The sequence below is a fragment of the Panicum virgatum genome, chromosome 9K (genome assembly GCF_016808335.1).
Source record: "Panicum virgatum strain AP13 chromosome 9K, P.virgatum_v5, whole genome shotgun sequence".
NCBI lineage: Eukaryota > Viridiplantae > Streptophyta > Magnoliopsida > Poales > Poaceae > Panicum > Panicum virgatum.
Genome location: NC_053144.1, coordinates 10,779,301 through 10,795,025, shown reverse-complemented (window position 1 = coordinate 10,795,025; position 15,725 = coordinate 10,779,301). Strand labels below are relative to the sequence as shown.

At 47.6% G+C, this 15,725-nt stretch overlaps 1 protein-coding gene and 1 pseudogene across 1 annotated transcript; one reads left to right on the top strand and one right to left on the bottom strand.

The window, feature by feature from the left end:
• Positions 1 to 1,267: 1,267 nt before the first annotated feature.
• On the bottom strand, positions 1,268 to 2,550 carry LOC120650068 (annotated as a pseudogene).
• Positions 2,551 to 8,720: 6,170 nt separating this feature from the next.
• On the top strand, positions 8,721 to 15,721 carry LOC120650067 (probable sugar phosphate/phosphate translocator At1g48230). The gene is made up of 9 exons (XM_039927059.1): positions 8,721 to 9,009; positions 9,522 to 9,629; positions 9,902 to 9,933; positions 10,007 to 10,057; positions 10,828 to 10,889; positions 10,983 to 11,244; positions 13,840 to 14,105; positions 14,198 to 14,292; positions 14,939 to 15,721. Exons 1-9 carry the CDS (start codon positions 8,926 to 8,928, stop codon positions 15,116 to 15,118), a joined length of 1,140 nt encoding a protein of 379 aa, XP_039782993.1. The 5' UTR covers positions 8,721 to 8,925; the 3' UTR covers positions 15,119 to 15,721.
• Positions 15,722 to 15,725: the final 4 nt, after the last annotated feature.

Here is a 15,725-nt window from a genome sequence, read left to right as displayed (position 1 = left end):
AAAATTATGACATTCTCATTGACAGCTTCAAACATACGCCCATTATATATTCTTCGACCTCTCAAAGCTACTTCACAAATTATATAAAGTCAAGACAAAGGCTAATAGCTGAAGTAAGAAGGGTAAAGATAATTGCAGATTGAATGATTTTTTTTCTTTTGTAACTCAAGACGAAATATTTGTTGAAGTCAAATACTTTCATCCAAAAATAGACTGTTTATTTTGGGCTCGCTTAGAATTTACAAACAGAGAGGTAGCAAGTGGGATACGGATGGAAGAAACAGAGCACAAATGCTCGTGCCCTCCTCTGCTTTGGCCGCCATGGCTGGGCTTTTGAGCTCTGATGTAGGCATTGTTTTTGGCTACCACTTCCAAATCCGAAGGTCAGGGGAGGTAAAGGAGAGTGAGTACAACCCATTTGTGGGGTTCTTGCTAGGGATTAGGGCACGGAAAAAGAGGAGGGCAAGAGGCAGACATGGATGCGGCTCTGGAGCTCATGGGGAGCTCGGCACCGAGAGGGAAAGGGAAGGCCTCGGCTTGGGACAGGTAGAGGTGGGTGTGGAGGTGCTCACAGTCAGACCAATTGAACTATGGTGGCTGATTGTCAGAGATCGACGAGGTGGCCATCTTCTATTTAGTGTGTAGGAGCAGAGGAAGAAGAAATTGGGAAAAGGGATAGGATGAGCAAGACGGAGTAGGGAGCGCAGGGAGGCGATTTGGCCGCCTGCGAAGCTGCAGATGACAGCGGCGTGCGCGGGACGGTGTCGCCGCTTCCCATGAGCGTAGGGGCTAGGGCGGGGGGGCGCTGCTCCTCCACCGAGCGGCGATGCCGCAGCAGCTCCGGGGGAGCACGGAGGCTTGGTCGAGCGGTGGCTGGGGTGGGCTTGCTAGTGCAGAGGGAGCAGGGGATGCGGTGGCGGTTCGTGCGGAGCACGATAGCGTGACCCAGCAGCGGCTGGGGCGAGCGTCGCGAGTGCTCTGGTTCACGGATTAACGGGCGCGAGGCCTGCACGTACCACCATCGAACGGTCGATGTTGTTGGAACGCTGGATCAAACGGCTCACAAGCTAACGGGTGACGTGGATCAACGAGGCCCGAGAACCGCCCGATTCCAGGGTCAGCTTTCGTCTTTTAGAGATCCCGGATGGAGGGATGCCCACCCAACAAAATCTGCTTATATATCAGAAAAATCCTCAACATATCCTAGAGAGAATTGCAGGCACAAGTTCAGTACATAAGAAAATACCAAATTCGTTGGACGTGAAAATTGAGAAGGCAAAGCCATTTTTTTGAATGGTAATGCTTATGTCTTCACGTTCGAGCAGTAAAGAAATATCGGACGCCGCCCTCTCTGTGACTTCCAGTCTAGCATTCATCACTCCCTTATTCCCCTGATGATCACCCCAATCTTTTCCACCTCCCCTAGATCAATCCCTCTCGCACCTTTGAATCGGCACGCTACCTCACTGAAATCCCACACCCTACTTGATCTCTGTCAAATTGTGGTCGCTCGAGGTGGAACCCTATCCCGATCTGACTCCACCTCCACCATGACCGGCGTTGACCGTCTCTATCGCAGTGGCCCTTGCTCCTCTCCACATGCGGTGTTGCTGCGGGGTAGTCCTTACTGCTGCTCGCCGCGCCCTCCTCCTTTGCCTCCCCTTGCTCGGTCCTCTCCATGATGAACGTACCATCACTAGTAACTTAGTGGTGCGATGCAAAGACGCTGTTTGGTCTCTGGCGGGCCCCTGCAGCAACTAGTAGCTTGAGCTCTGAAGCGATCTATGTCATCAGCTGAAGACCCTGCAGGGCCTTGCCGCCGCGCCGCCTCTCCCAGAGGCTCAGCGCGTTGTCGCCCGTCGCCGGCCGCCTCACCACCGGCAACGGCGGGTCAAGCACGAGCGCTGCCCGTGGTCGTGGCTGGACAGCGACGCCCACCGCGGGAGCTCCCGGCGGGCACGTCCCTGACCTTGGCGCACGCGCGCGACGGCCTCGCGTTCCGCCGCCCGAACAGCCCGAGCACGAGCGTCGCCACCTTGCCGCCACCGCCGCCGGGGCCGGCGCCGGCGCGGTTCCCCGAACCCCGCGGCGCCGGGCTGCGCGCGCTCGAGCACCCCCTGCCCGTCCTCCCCTTGACCTGCCCCATGCAGCTGATCCTCGGCGACGCCGGCAGGTCGCCGGCGCGCTTGACCTTCTTCTCGTCCTGCGCCTTCTGCCACACCGCCGGCGACAGGAGGAGCGGCGAGTAGGTGGCGCCCGGCGCGGGCCTCTTGATACCGCCCTCCCTCGACGCCAGGGCCGGCGTGAGCTTGACGAGGAACCACGTCGGCGTCAGGGCCTTGATGTGGTACTGTTGAATCGCCGCCATGGCCGGAGAGATCGATCCACGCCGCGCGCTCTCTCTGACTCTCTTTCTCTGAGCTGCTGAGCTCTCCGCGGCTCCGGGCACCGGTGCAACTGCAACGATGACTGGAGCCTGTGGCAGAGGCGAGTTCTCTTATACGCGCGGAGCGTAATGATTGGGTCTACTTGCCCGCATCGCATCACTACTTTTTTACGGGAAACCAAGAAGAACACGAGCTCCGAGTGGCGGATGGCGATCGCTATAGTTATTCTTCCAGGTCAAGGTCCTCCGGGGGGCGGGGGCGGCCCCGTCCCCAAATTTACATTAGAAATTTAAATTTTGATTAAATTTTTATATAAATTTATATGATTAGCCTTTTTAATAATGAAAAAATCACTTCCTGCTCCGCCCCTGAGGTCCTCGCAGCCAGGCAGCGATCACGACTTGAACGGGGACAGCGGCGAGCGTGACATGGCCGGTGCGAGTCCGCTTTACTCGGTCATTAACTTATGTGGAGCGGTTGGGGGTCGCTCTGGCGATAACCATAAAAATTCCAGGGAGGCAGTGGACTTCCTGCGCACGTGATGTCTCGGTCGATCTCCCTGCGTTTGCTGCCTCTCTCTCTCTATAGTCTGATTCAGAGCCTGAGCCGGTTGGCGTATGCGTAGAGAGAGGCCCAGGGACGCAGCCAGCCGATGCAGTCGCCGGTGTCAGCTCCGTTAGAAAACGTTGTCAATTCCCTTGATGAATAGGGCATAACAGCGATTTGTCACTGATTGCTAAAGAAATCATGGTCGTCAGCTGACCATGACAAACAAGCCTGGCTCCGCCCCTGGCCCATGGTCATCGTTGAATGGACACTGTCTAAGACTGACTTGTCAGGTTGATGCTAGCACTTGTGTAATAACAAAATTAACAACCTCGTCACTGTGTGTCAGAACTGGTTAATAAAACGTCGTCGCGTGATAATCTGCTGGCTTAGATTTGCTGTATGCATTGCATATCTAATTAATGGTACATAGTCGTCTGTTGTGCTCTGCTGACTTTGATTCCGCCCATGAACGTGAGGACTGAAGAGGAGACCGAGTTCCGTACCATGCGTGTCCAAAGGGCATTTGGGGCTTCAACTGCCAACTGGACACTGCGTCCCTATCGTGGCGTGACCAAGTGGGCATGCCATTTTCCAAAAATAGTTGCGACTAAAGGACTTATTATTTTCTTAAAAAAATTTAAGTGTGCAATTAAAAAAATTATTTAGAAAAAAGGTAATAAGTTCTTTTCTCTTAGCAAGGGTTGATTTCTTCTTTGTTTTCAAAACACATTATTACTTATAATCGTCTCTACAAATGTATATGCGCGTACACCTACATGTATGAGCACACACGGATACTACCTAACAAATTTATTGGGATTGACAAAGCCATAGAAAGATTAAGAACTAATGGCAGGTTGTATCAAGAAAATGGCCGAGCATGGTATATATATATTTCAATCTGCCGTATAGTATTCTCTGGGTGATTTCCCTTGAGGAGGCCGAATGGGATGTGAGGATGTCTACCTTGGAGTTAAGGCTATCAGATGAGCTAGTATAACGCATTTGGTTGTTTGCCACTTGCTTGGTGTGGTTTGTATCTTTGCGATAAAGGATTCTCTCATAGTTGCATCGTTGTAATTTTCTCCCTTTTAATGAAGTACGTGCCCAGGTATGTTCGTAAATAAAAAAAGCTAGTAGTGCACGGAGTCCGAAACCAAAATCTTGGTCGTGTTAGCCGTTAACTTCACTAAAATTATAGAGTTTAACGGGTTACACGCACACCTTAGAGAATTTTGTAGTATATAAAAAAAGCTAGTATATAATAAGTTGCAGAGACAATGAGACATCCCACGAGCTTTAATATGATTTCCTTAAAAATAAAAAGTCTTAACATGGTCCCACCTGCCCGAAGCCAAATCAAGGTGGTTGGTGCACCAGTCAAGTAATAAGTATTTTTCCTTGTGATATATGGTAAATTTCAACCAATTTACTAACAAAAGTTGGCTTCACCCTGGTGGTGCCCGAGCACCAGGCTGGCGTAACGTGACCTCACCCCACGACCGTGTGCGTGCCTGGAGGTGGAGCCCCGTGGACTGCAGTCCTTGTTCAGTGGCTGGCTGCGGCGATGGAAGTCATGGAACACGGCCCGTGATTATTGCTGCAAAACGAGCTCTGCTGCTTCTGAAATGCATCAAAACGGGCTCTGCTGCTTCTAAACGCGACACAACGAGCTTCGCTGCATCAAAGCTCCTGCTGTCCTGCACGAGCTGCCACACCATGCTCCACCGCCGGGTCCTGGGCACCAGGGAGTAGAGGAGCAGGTTGCCGTCGTCGTCGAGCGTGAGCCGCCGCACCCGCTTGGTGGCGCCCTGGTCGGAGGCGATGAGCTGCGGGGGTCCCGCCGTTGAGGACGAGCCTGCCGTCGTCGGTGAGGTCGAGCAGAGCGCTGCCGCTGCTGATGTTGGCGTACTGATGGCCGCCGCCGACCTCGAGCTGCAGCGTGGCGGAGTTGACCAGCGTGTAGCGGCCGTTGACGGAGCGTGGTGGTGCCGTTGCCTCCCCGGATGGCCTGCCCCGGCATGAGCGTGTCGGTGGGCTCGTTGAAGCTCAACCAGGCCGCGCCGTAGACCAGGCTCCCCGTGTCGTTGAGCAGCAGCGCCGCCGCGCTCGCGAAGGCGTTGGGGGCGGGCGACCAGACCGTGCCGTTCCCGGCGTCGAACCAGCACAGCCGGCCCGCCGCGTCGACGGCAAGAGGCGCGACGGGGAGGATGCGGCAGAGGAGGACGAGGGGGAGGGTCGCCATGGCCGCGCGGGAGCTGCTGGGCTGGGCTCGCCGGAGGAGGAGACATATGCTCGCTCTCTCTGCTGCTGCGAATCGAGCAGCCAGGACCCGAGGTGACTGCTCCTCTTCTCCTCCTCTGGTGTGGATTGGAAATCAATGGTGGGCTGGGGCGACCGACCGGCCCGGCGATAGGGGAGATAGGTGAGATATTCCACTGTCGCATTGGCAGGAGGTATAGAAATGGGTTACCCAAGGACCCATGGTGCCTAACACTAATTGACACTACAATTTAGTGGGTTGGCCGGTGGATATTTACACCAAAATTAATATTTTGGGTATTGGGTCACTGAGTCGACCTGGTATAATATGCATCCTGAAACACGGGTGAATGGGTAATGGACTAATGGTTCTATGGACTACGGCACTGAGAGAAAAGAAGCTTGCACTTATTAGCAAACGATGGAAGCCACATGTTGTTGCTTCGGCACCACGGCTGTTGCGGATCTTGAAGCGGTACGTTTTGATGTTCAGGACTCCCAGCCGCTATCTCACATTCCTGATGACATGCGTAATGTAACGGTCGCTCATGGAACACGAGAAACGCTTCCACTCCATCTTTTCGCTGGTGCTGAGATCCCAACGAATGATGCAATTGCCGATTTTGCACGTGTGCGTATGGACACGCCCCACCTCTGCTGGTTGCTTCTCCGCCGACGTGCTGTGCGTACGGACACGCCCCCATCTCTGCTGGTTGCTTCTCTGCCGCGTCGGAGATCTCGCCCGCAGCAGAAGGAGTTCACTACTAGGCGCAGCGAGCGTTTGGCAAGAAAATCACGGCACCGCGCAACAAAGCCTGTTGTCCAAGCACAAAACGTGATGATGAAGAAACTAGGCATCACTTCCGACAGCCAGCCGCCGGATGCCTCGACATTCCAGCAGTTTACGGCTACGTTCTCGTCCACCCTAGCAACCTCGCGCTGCGAGGATCTTGATGCGTTGCTGCCTGCTGGTATGGGCTCCCTGGCGATGGAGGTGGCCACGCCGATGATGATGGTGTCTTGAGCCCCATGCTAGGTTGCTTGTTGGTCGCAAAAACTGTTGTTTGTGTTGTCGTTGTGTTTCTTAGTTGTGTGTGTATTTAGTGTTCTATATTTTTTTAGTCTTTTGTGCTCTTGTGTTGGTCAAGCTCTGCTTGGCCATATCGAAATTGTGTCTGTAACTGTTTTTCTCTTAATAAAAGATCGACGTTAACTAAAGTGTGAAGCAAGGTACATGCATGAGAAAGTGGTAGATATAATTTCGTTCTTTTTTTGCCTTTGCATACTCCTTTTGTTAAGCACCAAAACTTCAAACTTCACAATACATTAACTTAAAATTAAACTTTATCTAATAACATGAGTGTCGGTACCCCAGGACTGGGGTACCCCCTCTTGCTGTGTCTAGGCAAGAGCCTTAGTAGTCATCTTTGACTACAACCAAACAGCCGGACCCCTGCGGTCCGAAGTCCTGTCCTCCCGACAATGGTCCGGACCCGTTCCACGGCCGGGGAAGGTCCGGGGACGCCACGTGTCCCAGGAGAGACAGGCGCTCAAACGCAAGCAGCCAGGGCTCCGGACCTCCCGAGGAGTCCGGACCCCCGCGGGGTCCCGGACCCCTCATAGGGTCCCGGACCCCCCGCATAGCAATCGGACCCCTCTCCAAGGGAAGGTTTCGACGTCCCGCCTCAGGATGGTCCGGGGCCGACACATGTATGAGGCCCTTGGTCTCCATATTGAGGTCCACCTACCTTCGCATTCATTGCGGTAGGTGGACGTCCGCATTGATATAGCAGAAGCCGAGGCGTTTGACTAGCCAGGGGACACTATTGATCGCGTATTACCAAGGTAGTGGGGGCACTGGCGCCGCCCACGCCGCGTCTGCCAGTCTGCCGTAACAGATGGATACGACGGCTCGGCTTCGCCCTTTATGACGCTACATAATAGCCTCAGCAGGCCACGCAGCAAGCTACGCTACTCCAACGGGCACCTAGCTGACGGGACAAGAGAAGACCCCCCTGTGTCAGAGGAGCAGCAGTACGCATATCGGAGGAAAGATTCGCTACCACTGTAGCCACAGTCACGTTGGGCCCACCTGTCGGGGCATCAACGTTCTATGTATCCGCTCCCCCTTGATCTATAAAAGGAGGGGGCGCCGCTAGAAAACCTCAGGCTGGGCAAGAGCCAAGGCCAGCAGAGGATAGGTTCATAAACACCACCAAGAACAATACATCTCCCAGTGGACGTAGGGTATTACGCTCCGGCGGCCCGAACCACTCTAAATCGTGTGTTTTTGAGTCCTTGTCTCAGCGTAGATCCAGCCCCACCGCCTAGTACTTCCCCGAGTACTCCCTCACTGGGAATAGGCGGGTGCGTTCCGCCACCCGGCTGTGGGTACCCTAGAAACTCCACAACAATGAGGATCTTTGTATCTGATATAATTGGTTCACATCTAACATATTCTGCTGTAATAATGATTTTATTTTCATGGATTATATGTTGGAAATATTATATAAATAAATTAAGATCCGAAGTTTGTTCTTGAAGATGGGACCAAAATTTTCCAACACGGCAAAAGAATTATACTATTAAACACGGCACCTGGTTAATCACTTATTCCCCACATAATGTTTCGAAATAGTAATTCCTCGAAATAAAAGGGTGTAAATATGAGAGATGTCAAAGGTACTGCTACAGTACCTGATCACATACATCCGGCCAAACAAAAATGGTGCTTAGAGGCTACTCAATAATAGTAGCAGTATTGAATAGCATCACGTATGCACTTGGCCGGATGAAAAAAAAATACATGTGCGCATGAAAACGGGTGGATAGTAATTACAAAAAACAACCAGTGCATTTTTATGTTAGTATAGACGCTACCAACTCGTATGACGACAATTATGCGTGGTAGTCTTTAACTATGCTTATTAGCCAAATATTCTTCTTGTTTTCGATCAGAGGGCCGACCCTATCTTCTTATCCTATGAACACAGCACACTGAGGGCCTGATTGGTTGGTTGTATCACCCCCCATCCAGGCTCCCGTGGTGCGACCTGGATCCGTTTGGTTGCCTGCTGTGGATAGCTAGCCTGGCCCGTCGCGTGCAAAAGGGGTCCTCGAGCCTGGCTCGCGGGATGCGGTAAAAATGGGCGTTTCCCCAGAGCCTGGCTCTGGTGGTGCAGGTGCATGTCCATAGTGCACCGAAGTAAGCTTCAGCGTGTGTACAAACTCCAATATGCAGTGAACCAAACAAGATCGCTGAGCATCCAGGCTAGACAAAAGCAGTCAACCAATCTATTGAGTGTTGCATGCATTCGGCCTGGCCGCTGGGAGCCTGGCTCTCTGGTACGAGCCTGGCCGGAGTCAGCAGCAAACCAATCACGCCCTGAGAGTCTGTGGGACACTGATCTGTGCCCTCGTGCGATCAAACCAGCTAGATCCTAAAGCCATTGGATCCCCATCCAATGGCCCAGCAGCTCTCGAAACGCCCTCTGGCAAAGGAAACCCACCGCACCTGGCCTGGCCCTTTGGCCCGACCATCCCCGCCGCCTCCTCCTGTAGTCCCGTCCCCCACCCATCTCCGATCTGATTCCTTCCAGCCGACGCCTCCGCATCCTCCTTCCCGGCGCCGCCACTCACTCGCCGCCCGGCCAGCTACCGCGACCCCCGAACACCGAGTTGGGGGCGGGCCGGCGGGGCAGGGCAGCGCGGCTGCGGCGCGGCGAAGATGATCAGCAGGCAGCTCGTGCTGACCTACCTCTACCTGCTGATCTACGTCTGCCTCTCGTCGGGCGTCATCCTGTTTAACAAAGTAAGGCTACTCTTCCTTGCAATGCGGGTTTGTGCGCCCCCCTGTGTTTTCCGTTGCGGTAGAGTTGTGGCGAAGCAAGGTAGGGTTCGTTTCGTCGTGCTTGGCGCAGCAATCGAGGAAAGTCAGTTACTGATACTATGTTGAACTGCTGTCCATTTTACCCCCAAATCCAGCTGATTTGCGAAGCGTTTGTGTCCTCATGAAGGTTTATGTAGTGTGGTTCATGTGATTCTGATACGCACGGTTTCCACTTTGGCTGGTCATGTTTGTTAATTGTGGTAGTTGAACGGTCTATTACAATGCTTGATTTCTGTAGGACCTCCAAGCTGTCCTTGTCAGGTGAATGAGGGTTTTGTTACAGCACATTGTTACTTTCAGTAATCTGTGGTACATTGTGCTTCTGTCTTTTGAACACTCCGAATAGGATTTATGTGCTGATAACTGTGAATTATATGTTTCCATTCTTAATACATCCGAACTTATGTTAATGTGCTAAATTTCTGTGACCGCAGTGGGTCCTTTCTCCAAAGTACTTCAAATTTCCCTTCCCTATCACCCTTACAATGATTCACATGTCATTTTCTGGAATTGTGACATTCTTCCTTGTCCGAGTTTTTAAGGTAGGTTTCTCTGCACCATTTCCCTGAATAATCTTCCAGTGTTACTGTTTACCATGTTATTCTGTCTTATGATATTCCTGTTTTGAACCAAGTGACATATACCGATTATACGTTACTATTTCAAGTAAACCATTATTATTATGCAAGAAGGCATGCAATCAAATATTCTGATTTTGATTCTCAGCTTTGGTTTAGAATGTTTGACTGTTTAGTAATTTTATTTAATTTTTCCTGGAGCTAATGGATTTGTTTTGTTATCACTTGTAATGCAGGTTGTTGCACCTGTCAAGATGACTTTCCATATGTAAGAGAATTCACTTATTCTTCCCTTGTTATATATAAGTTTGACTCTTACTTAATGTCTCCCCTTAATGCAGATATGCCACATGTGTGATTCCAATTAGCGCCTTCTTTGCTTCAAGCCTATGGTAAGCTAAGTGTGTCAATGGAGTCTTTATTTTTCATTTCTTATATGTTGCAAGTATTTTTATAGTACTTTTCTGCATCAAAAGGTTGCCCATTCAGGCATGTAAGAAATGGGTAAGGGTAAATCATCTTATCTAAATTGATTATAGACATGCACAAACAGTATGATATTTGCACTGTTGCTAGTTGAATTCCTTTGCACTGCTGGTAATGAATTTGGTTGCTGTAATTGATGTTATTTTATTTTTGGGCTTCCCTTTTTGCACCATTTGCCTGGTAGGCTGGTACATCAATTGCTAGAATAATAGGACTTATGTATCATGTGAAATTATCAACATGGTTGTGGGTGAAATTAAGCAGCATGCTTGTCATGCTAGGTTGCTGTATGGATACAATAGTGCTCTATTATGGGCTTGCTTGGTTCGGTCACTTGCATTCATATAACTCGTTAAAGATTCAACATCAGCTAAGGAATATATATATGTAGTAGTTTTATTCTTCTAGTGTCTACTGTAAAGCACAAACGGTACAATTTATTCCTTCACTCTGTATATGATCTAGATGACAACTTGCAGTGCATTAATCCCTGTACAACTATAACTTTGTTAGCTTCTGGCACTAGTATTTGGACTACTCTTTACTAATTTCCCATCCCATTAGCACGTCTTACTTTTCATTTCAGTTTTTCTTTTATCCTGTAGGGTTTCTTAAATCAGGTGTGCAAAAACATATTTCCCTTCATACATCAACTTTGATGGGGTTTTTTTTCCAGGTTTGGCAACACAGCATACTTATATATTTCTGTGGCCTTCATCCAGATGCTCAAGGCCTTGAGTGCGTCCGCATGTTACTCCTTTTATACTGTGCTACAAAGATCCATCTATGAGCTTATACAATTGAACTGACTTGAGGTGCTTTCAAATGCAGTGCCTGTAGCAACATTTATAATGGCTGTTTTCTGTGGTACTGACAAATTAAGATGGGACCTCTTCCTGAACATGGTATTGGTCAGTGTTGGTGTTGTAGTTTCATCATATGGCGAGATTCACTTTAATGTGATCGGAACATTATACCAAGTAACTGGCATTTTTGCGGAAGCCCTCAGGCTGGTCCTAACACAGGTCCTTCTCCAAAAGAAGGGTTTAACTCTGAACCCTATTACAAGCCTCTATTACATAGCTCCTTGCAGGTACCAGAAATACTCTGATATTTAAAATGCTTTCTTGATTGATATAGCTTCTGGCAAGGACTGTTGAATGAGATCACTTTACCCACCAAAAAAAAAACCACCCTGCAATTGCTTTATTATTGATAAGTGACCTCGAAAATGCACAGTTATTATAATTTTAAGGAATAAGGAATTATCTACATTTAGTTCACTTTAATATGGTATCATTAACTGTGGTATTCTGTATTCCTAAAACATATACGATTACAGTTGTGTTAATGGTGTTCACATCTAAAAGTGGCTGAATATTACTGGTAATTGTTTTGCATATATGATTGTGAAAACTGAACAGGATACCCTTAATAACATATTATATGAACCTGTTCCATGGCAAAGGCTCATGTGGTACTGTGGTGATTCTTCAATAAGAATTTTTATACTTGTAATATAGATAATTGATAGGACTCTCTAGCTACTTTCGTAACATATATTTGTAACTGAAAAGTACTAAAACCTTGTAGTATGATTGATTCTCATTGTTGGAGCTCTTCAAAAAACTGAATCTTAAATTCAAATGGATGCCCACGTAGGCACTTGTCTCGATTTTTTTGTAATGCCTCTGTTTGGAGGTGAGAACAGAGGTTGTTTGAAATGGATGCTTTCTTATGGTGCCTTCACCTTTTTGTTGATTTGGTTCGATAGGTTGTCAATAAATGAAAGTGCCTCAGTTAAGTGATGCTTTCACTATTACAACAACAACAACAACAACAACAAGCCTTTTTTCCCAAGCAAGTTGGGGTAGGCTAGAGATGAAACCCGAAAGAAATAAGTTCAAGGTTCAGGCACATTGATAGCTAGTCTCCAAGCGCTCCTATCCAAAGCTATCTCTTTAGAAATATTCCAATCCTTAAGATCTCTCTTAACCGACTCATCCCACGTCAGTTTAGGTCTACCTCTACCCCTCTTTACATTATCGACCCGTTCAAGAACCCCATTACGCACCGGCGCCTCAGGAGGCCTTCGTTGGACATGTCCAAACCATCTCAGCCGATGCTGGGTAAGTTTCTCCTCAATTGGTGCCACCCCGACCCTATCCCGAATAACTTCGTTCCGGGCTCTATCCCTCCTTGTGTGTCCGCAAAACCACCGCAACATCCGCATCTCTGCTACACTCAGTTGCTGGACATGTCGCCTTTTTGTAGGCCAACATTCAGCACCGTATAACATCGCCGGACGAATTGCTGTCCTATAGAATTTGCCTTTTAGCTTTTGTGGCACCCTCTTATCACAAAGGATGGCAGAAGCTTGCCGCCATTTCAACCAGCCAGCTGAAATTCTATGCCTAACATCTTCATCAATGTCGCCATCCTTTTGTAGCACCGATCCTAAATACCGAAAAGTATCCTTCTGGACCACCACTTGCCCATCTAGACTAACGTCTCCCCCCTCATGCCTAGTCGCGCTGAAATCGCACATCATGTACTCGGTCTTGGTCCTACTAAGTCTGAACCCTTTCGACTCTAACGTGCGTCTCCACAGCTCTAACTTCCTATTAACCCCTGCCCTACTCTCGTCAACTACCACCACATCATCAGCAAAGAGCATACACCAAGGGATCTCACCTTGTATATCCCTTGTGACCTCATCCATCACTAAAGCAAATAAATAAGGGCTCAATGCTAACCCCTGGTGTAGGCCTATGTTAATAGGAAAGTCAGTGGTGTTGCCATCACATGTCCGGACAAACGTCGTTGCATCCTTGTACATATCCTTAATGAGGGTAATGTACTTAGTTGGGACTTTGTGCTTCTCCAAGGCCCACCACATGACATTTCTCGGTACTTTGTCATATGCCTTCTCAAGGTCAATGAAGACACTTTTAAAAAATTGCCAGTGTGGACTATGTTCTTGCCTTAAGGAGCTTCATGGCACAGAGTCCCATTTGATTGTGAAAATCACATTGTTTCACAAATTACTCTCTAGGATTGAGTTTTTGCTAGATTGATCCACGTGTGAATCTTATTAGATGTGCTTTGAAAGGACCATCTGGTTTTAAATATCTCCATAGACTTACACCAATATACAAGGATCATTTTATTCTTTTTTACTGTGCTGTTCAGTGTTCCCCCCCTTTTATTCAGTTGTGAAAGTTAACCAGGTAGAGTCAAGTTGATTTTAAGGGCCCCTTTGGTAGAGCACTGCTCCTCCTGCTCCTGCTTCCCTTGTGGAGCAGCTCCTTCAGTGGAGTAGAAGCAGATTGTGAAATCGTTTGGCAAATTTGTTGGCTCCTAATTCCTGCCAGGAGGGATTAGCTTGAGTTACCCTAGTCCCCCTGTCCATTTGACCTAAATTATAGGTTGCACATCTCATCCTACATCAGATAATAGGGATTTGTACATTGCCTCAAGAACTGTTCCTGTTTGATTTGCTTGCTCTTGTAGTTTGAAGATTGTAGGCACTAGGCAGCAGTTCCCCCTTCATGTGCATGATGTGCCCATGATTCAGATCTGAGACCAAATTTGAGTTAACCATTGCATGTTCTAAAATCCGAATGTCTTTAATATACCTGTCCCTCTCCTCATCATTTGGTTTACTAATTGTATTGTTCTTTTGCAGTTTTATCTTCTTGTTTATTCCATGGTATTTACTGGAAAAGCCTGAAATGGACTCATCACAAATTCAATTCAACTATTCAATATTTTTTCTGAATGCGCTCTCTGCATTCGCTTTGAACATATCAATATTCCTAGTTATTGGAAGAACTGGAGCTGTCACCATTAGAGTTGCTGGTGTTCTGAAGGACTGGATACTTATTGCTCTCTCAACCATCATCTTTCCTGAATCTGTTATTACAAGCCTCAACATAATTGGATATGCAGTTGGTAATTATGTTTCTTTTTTTGCATTTTGGATAAAATTTCTATATTTTATATTATGTAGACCTCTTATTTTAGTTAATCGTTTGTATGTATAGCTCTCTCTGGTGTTGTCCTGTACAATTATTTGAAGATGAAAGATGTGAAAGCAAACCAGCTTCCAGCAGATAACAATCCTGATAGATCTACAAAGGTCAGTATAAGTTTCTTGCTGCTATTTCTGTATTTCTTTATTTTTGATATTTGTTAGGTACTCCCCTTGTTTAATATGCTTATCCGAGAGATCTTAATGTATCACTATTTCAAGGAGATGATTGAGTAATGATTAGTGTTGTTCCATGTTTCACTTTCATCAACTTGTTTGCTCCTCTCAGTGTTGTGGTTAAAACAATGCTGTTAGAAATTCTATTACCTATTTACAATTAGGTTATGGTAACACATATATACAAGGTTTTGGACTAGTGAGTTGGCTGTTTTATCTTTCTCCCTTTGTACTTTGGTCTCGTAGCAATTCAAGACATGTATTACCTCCCTTATCTTCGATAGTCTAGCCTACTGTAAACAAGCAACTTAGTTTCTGATACATGATCCCAACAGGAGTATCAGACACATATGACACGCTATTTTTTTTTCTCTCCAACTTAGGTTTGAGTACAGTTTAGAGCACATAGATAGCTCTTTCTTCTGTTCAGGCCATCACGAAGAGGTAGCCTAGGGTGTTGATTTACTGTTTGCCTTTTATGACACCTACCTCTATAGTCTGCCTATATTTAATTAAAAAAAAGATATTCTTCAGGTTTTGTGCTCGTGAGAAATGATTACCTTCTATTTATTTGCAGGATAAGAAGGCGTCAAATACATACAGGCCTGACAATTCCATGGACAACAATGACGGGACTGTCATAGGAGGCCTGACATCAGAAGCAGCAGCAGCAGTTGATGAGGAAGCCCCTTTGATCCCTTCTGCACGCCTCTCCTATGTTACACGGACCCAAACAGGCAGCTTCAGTAACAGATGACAATGGTTTACCTATTTGTTTGGGTTGACCATCATATATTTTTGTCCAGGCGAATCAGAAAGAGGTGCATACATGTGCGAAAATGTCTGTTTTAAGAAGCTCCGGCGAGTAGTCTTTCACGCACCTCTTCTCATTCTCATACCATGTCGCCTGGATGTCTCCTCTAGGTGTACCCTTTTCCCTCGGCGTGGATTCTTTGGGGAGATACCTAGTGGTGAATTAGATAAGTTGAGGAGGTAGGTCATAACTTTTCCTTAGTATTTGGAGAAATATGTAGGGCCACGTGCTGGACACATTATTCCTTAACCGAGCATATGGAGATGTTGCCAAACTATAGATGTTGTAAAGCACTATATATAGGTTCTAACTTGAATTGTGCCTTTGTTTTCTTTCCTGTTTAGTGTTGCATTCGGTACTAGCGTACTGCCAAGTATGAATCTGGCGAACTGTGCAGTTGGTTAGCAGATGTTCGTCTGTAGTGTTTCCTCTGCCTAATCTAGTGCAGGCTGCCTTTTCCTGCATATCTGTTACTCCGCTGTGTTTCTGGTTTGTCATATTACATGCTTCATCAGCATGTGAATTTGGATCTGTACTGTACTGGTATATT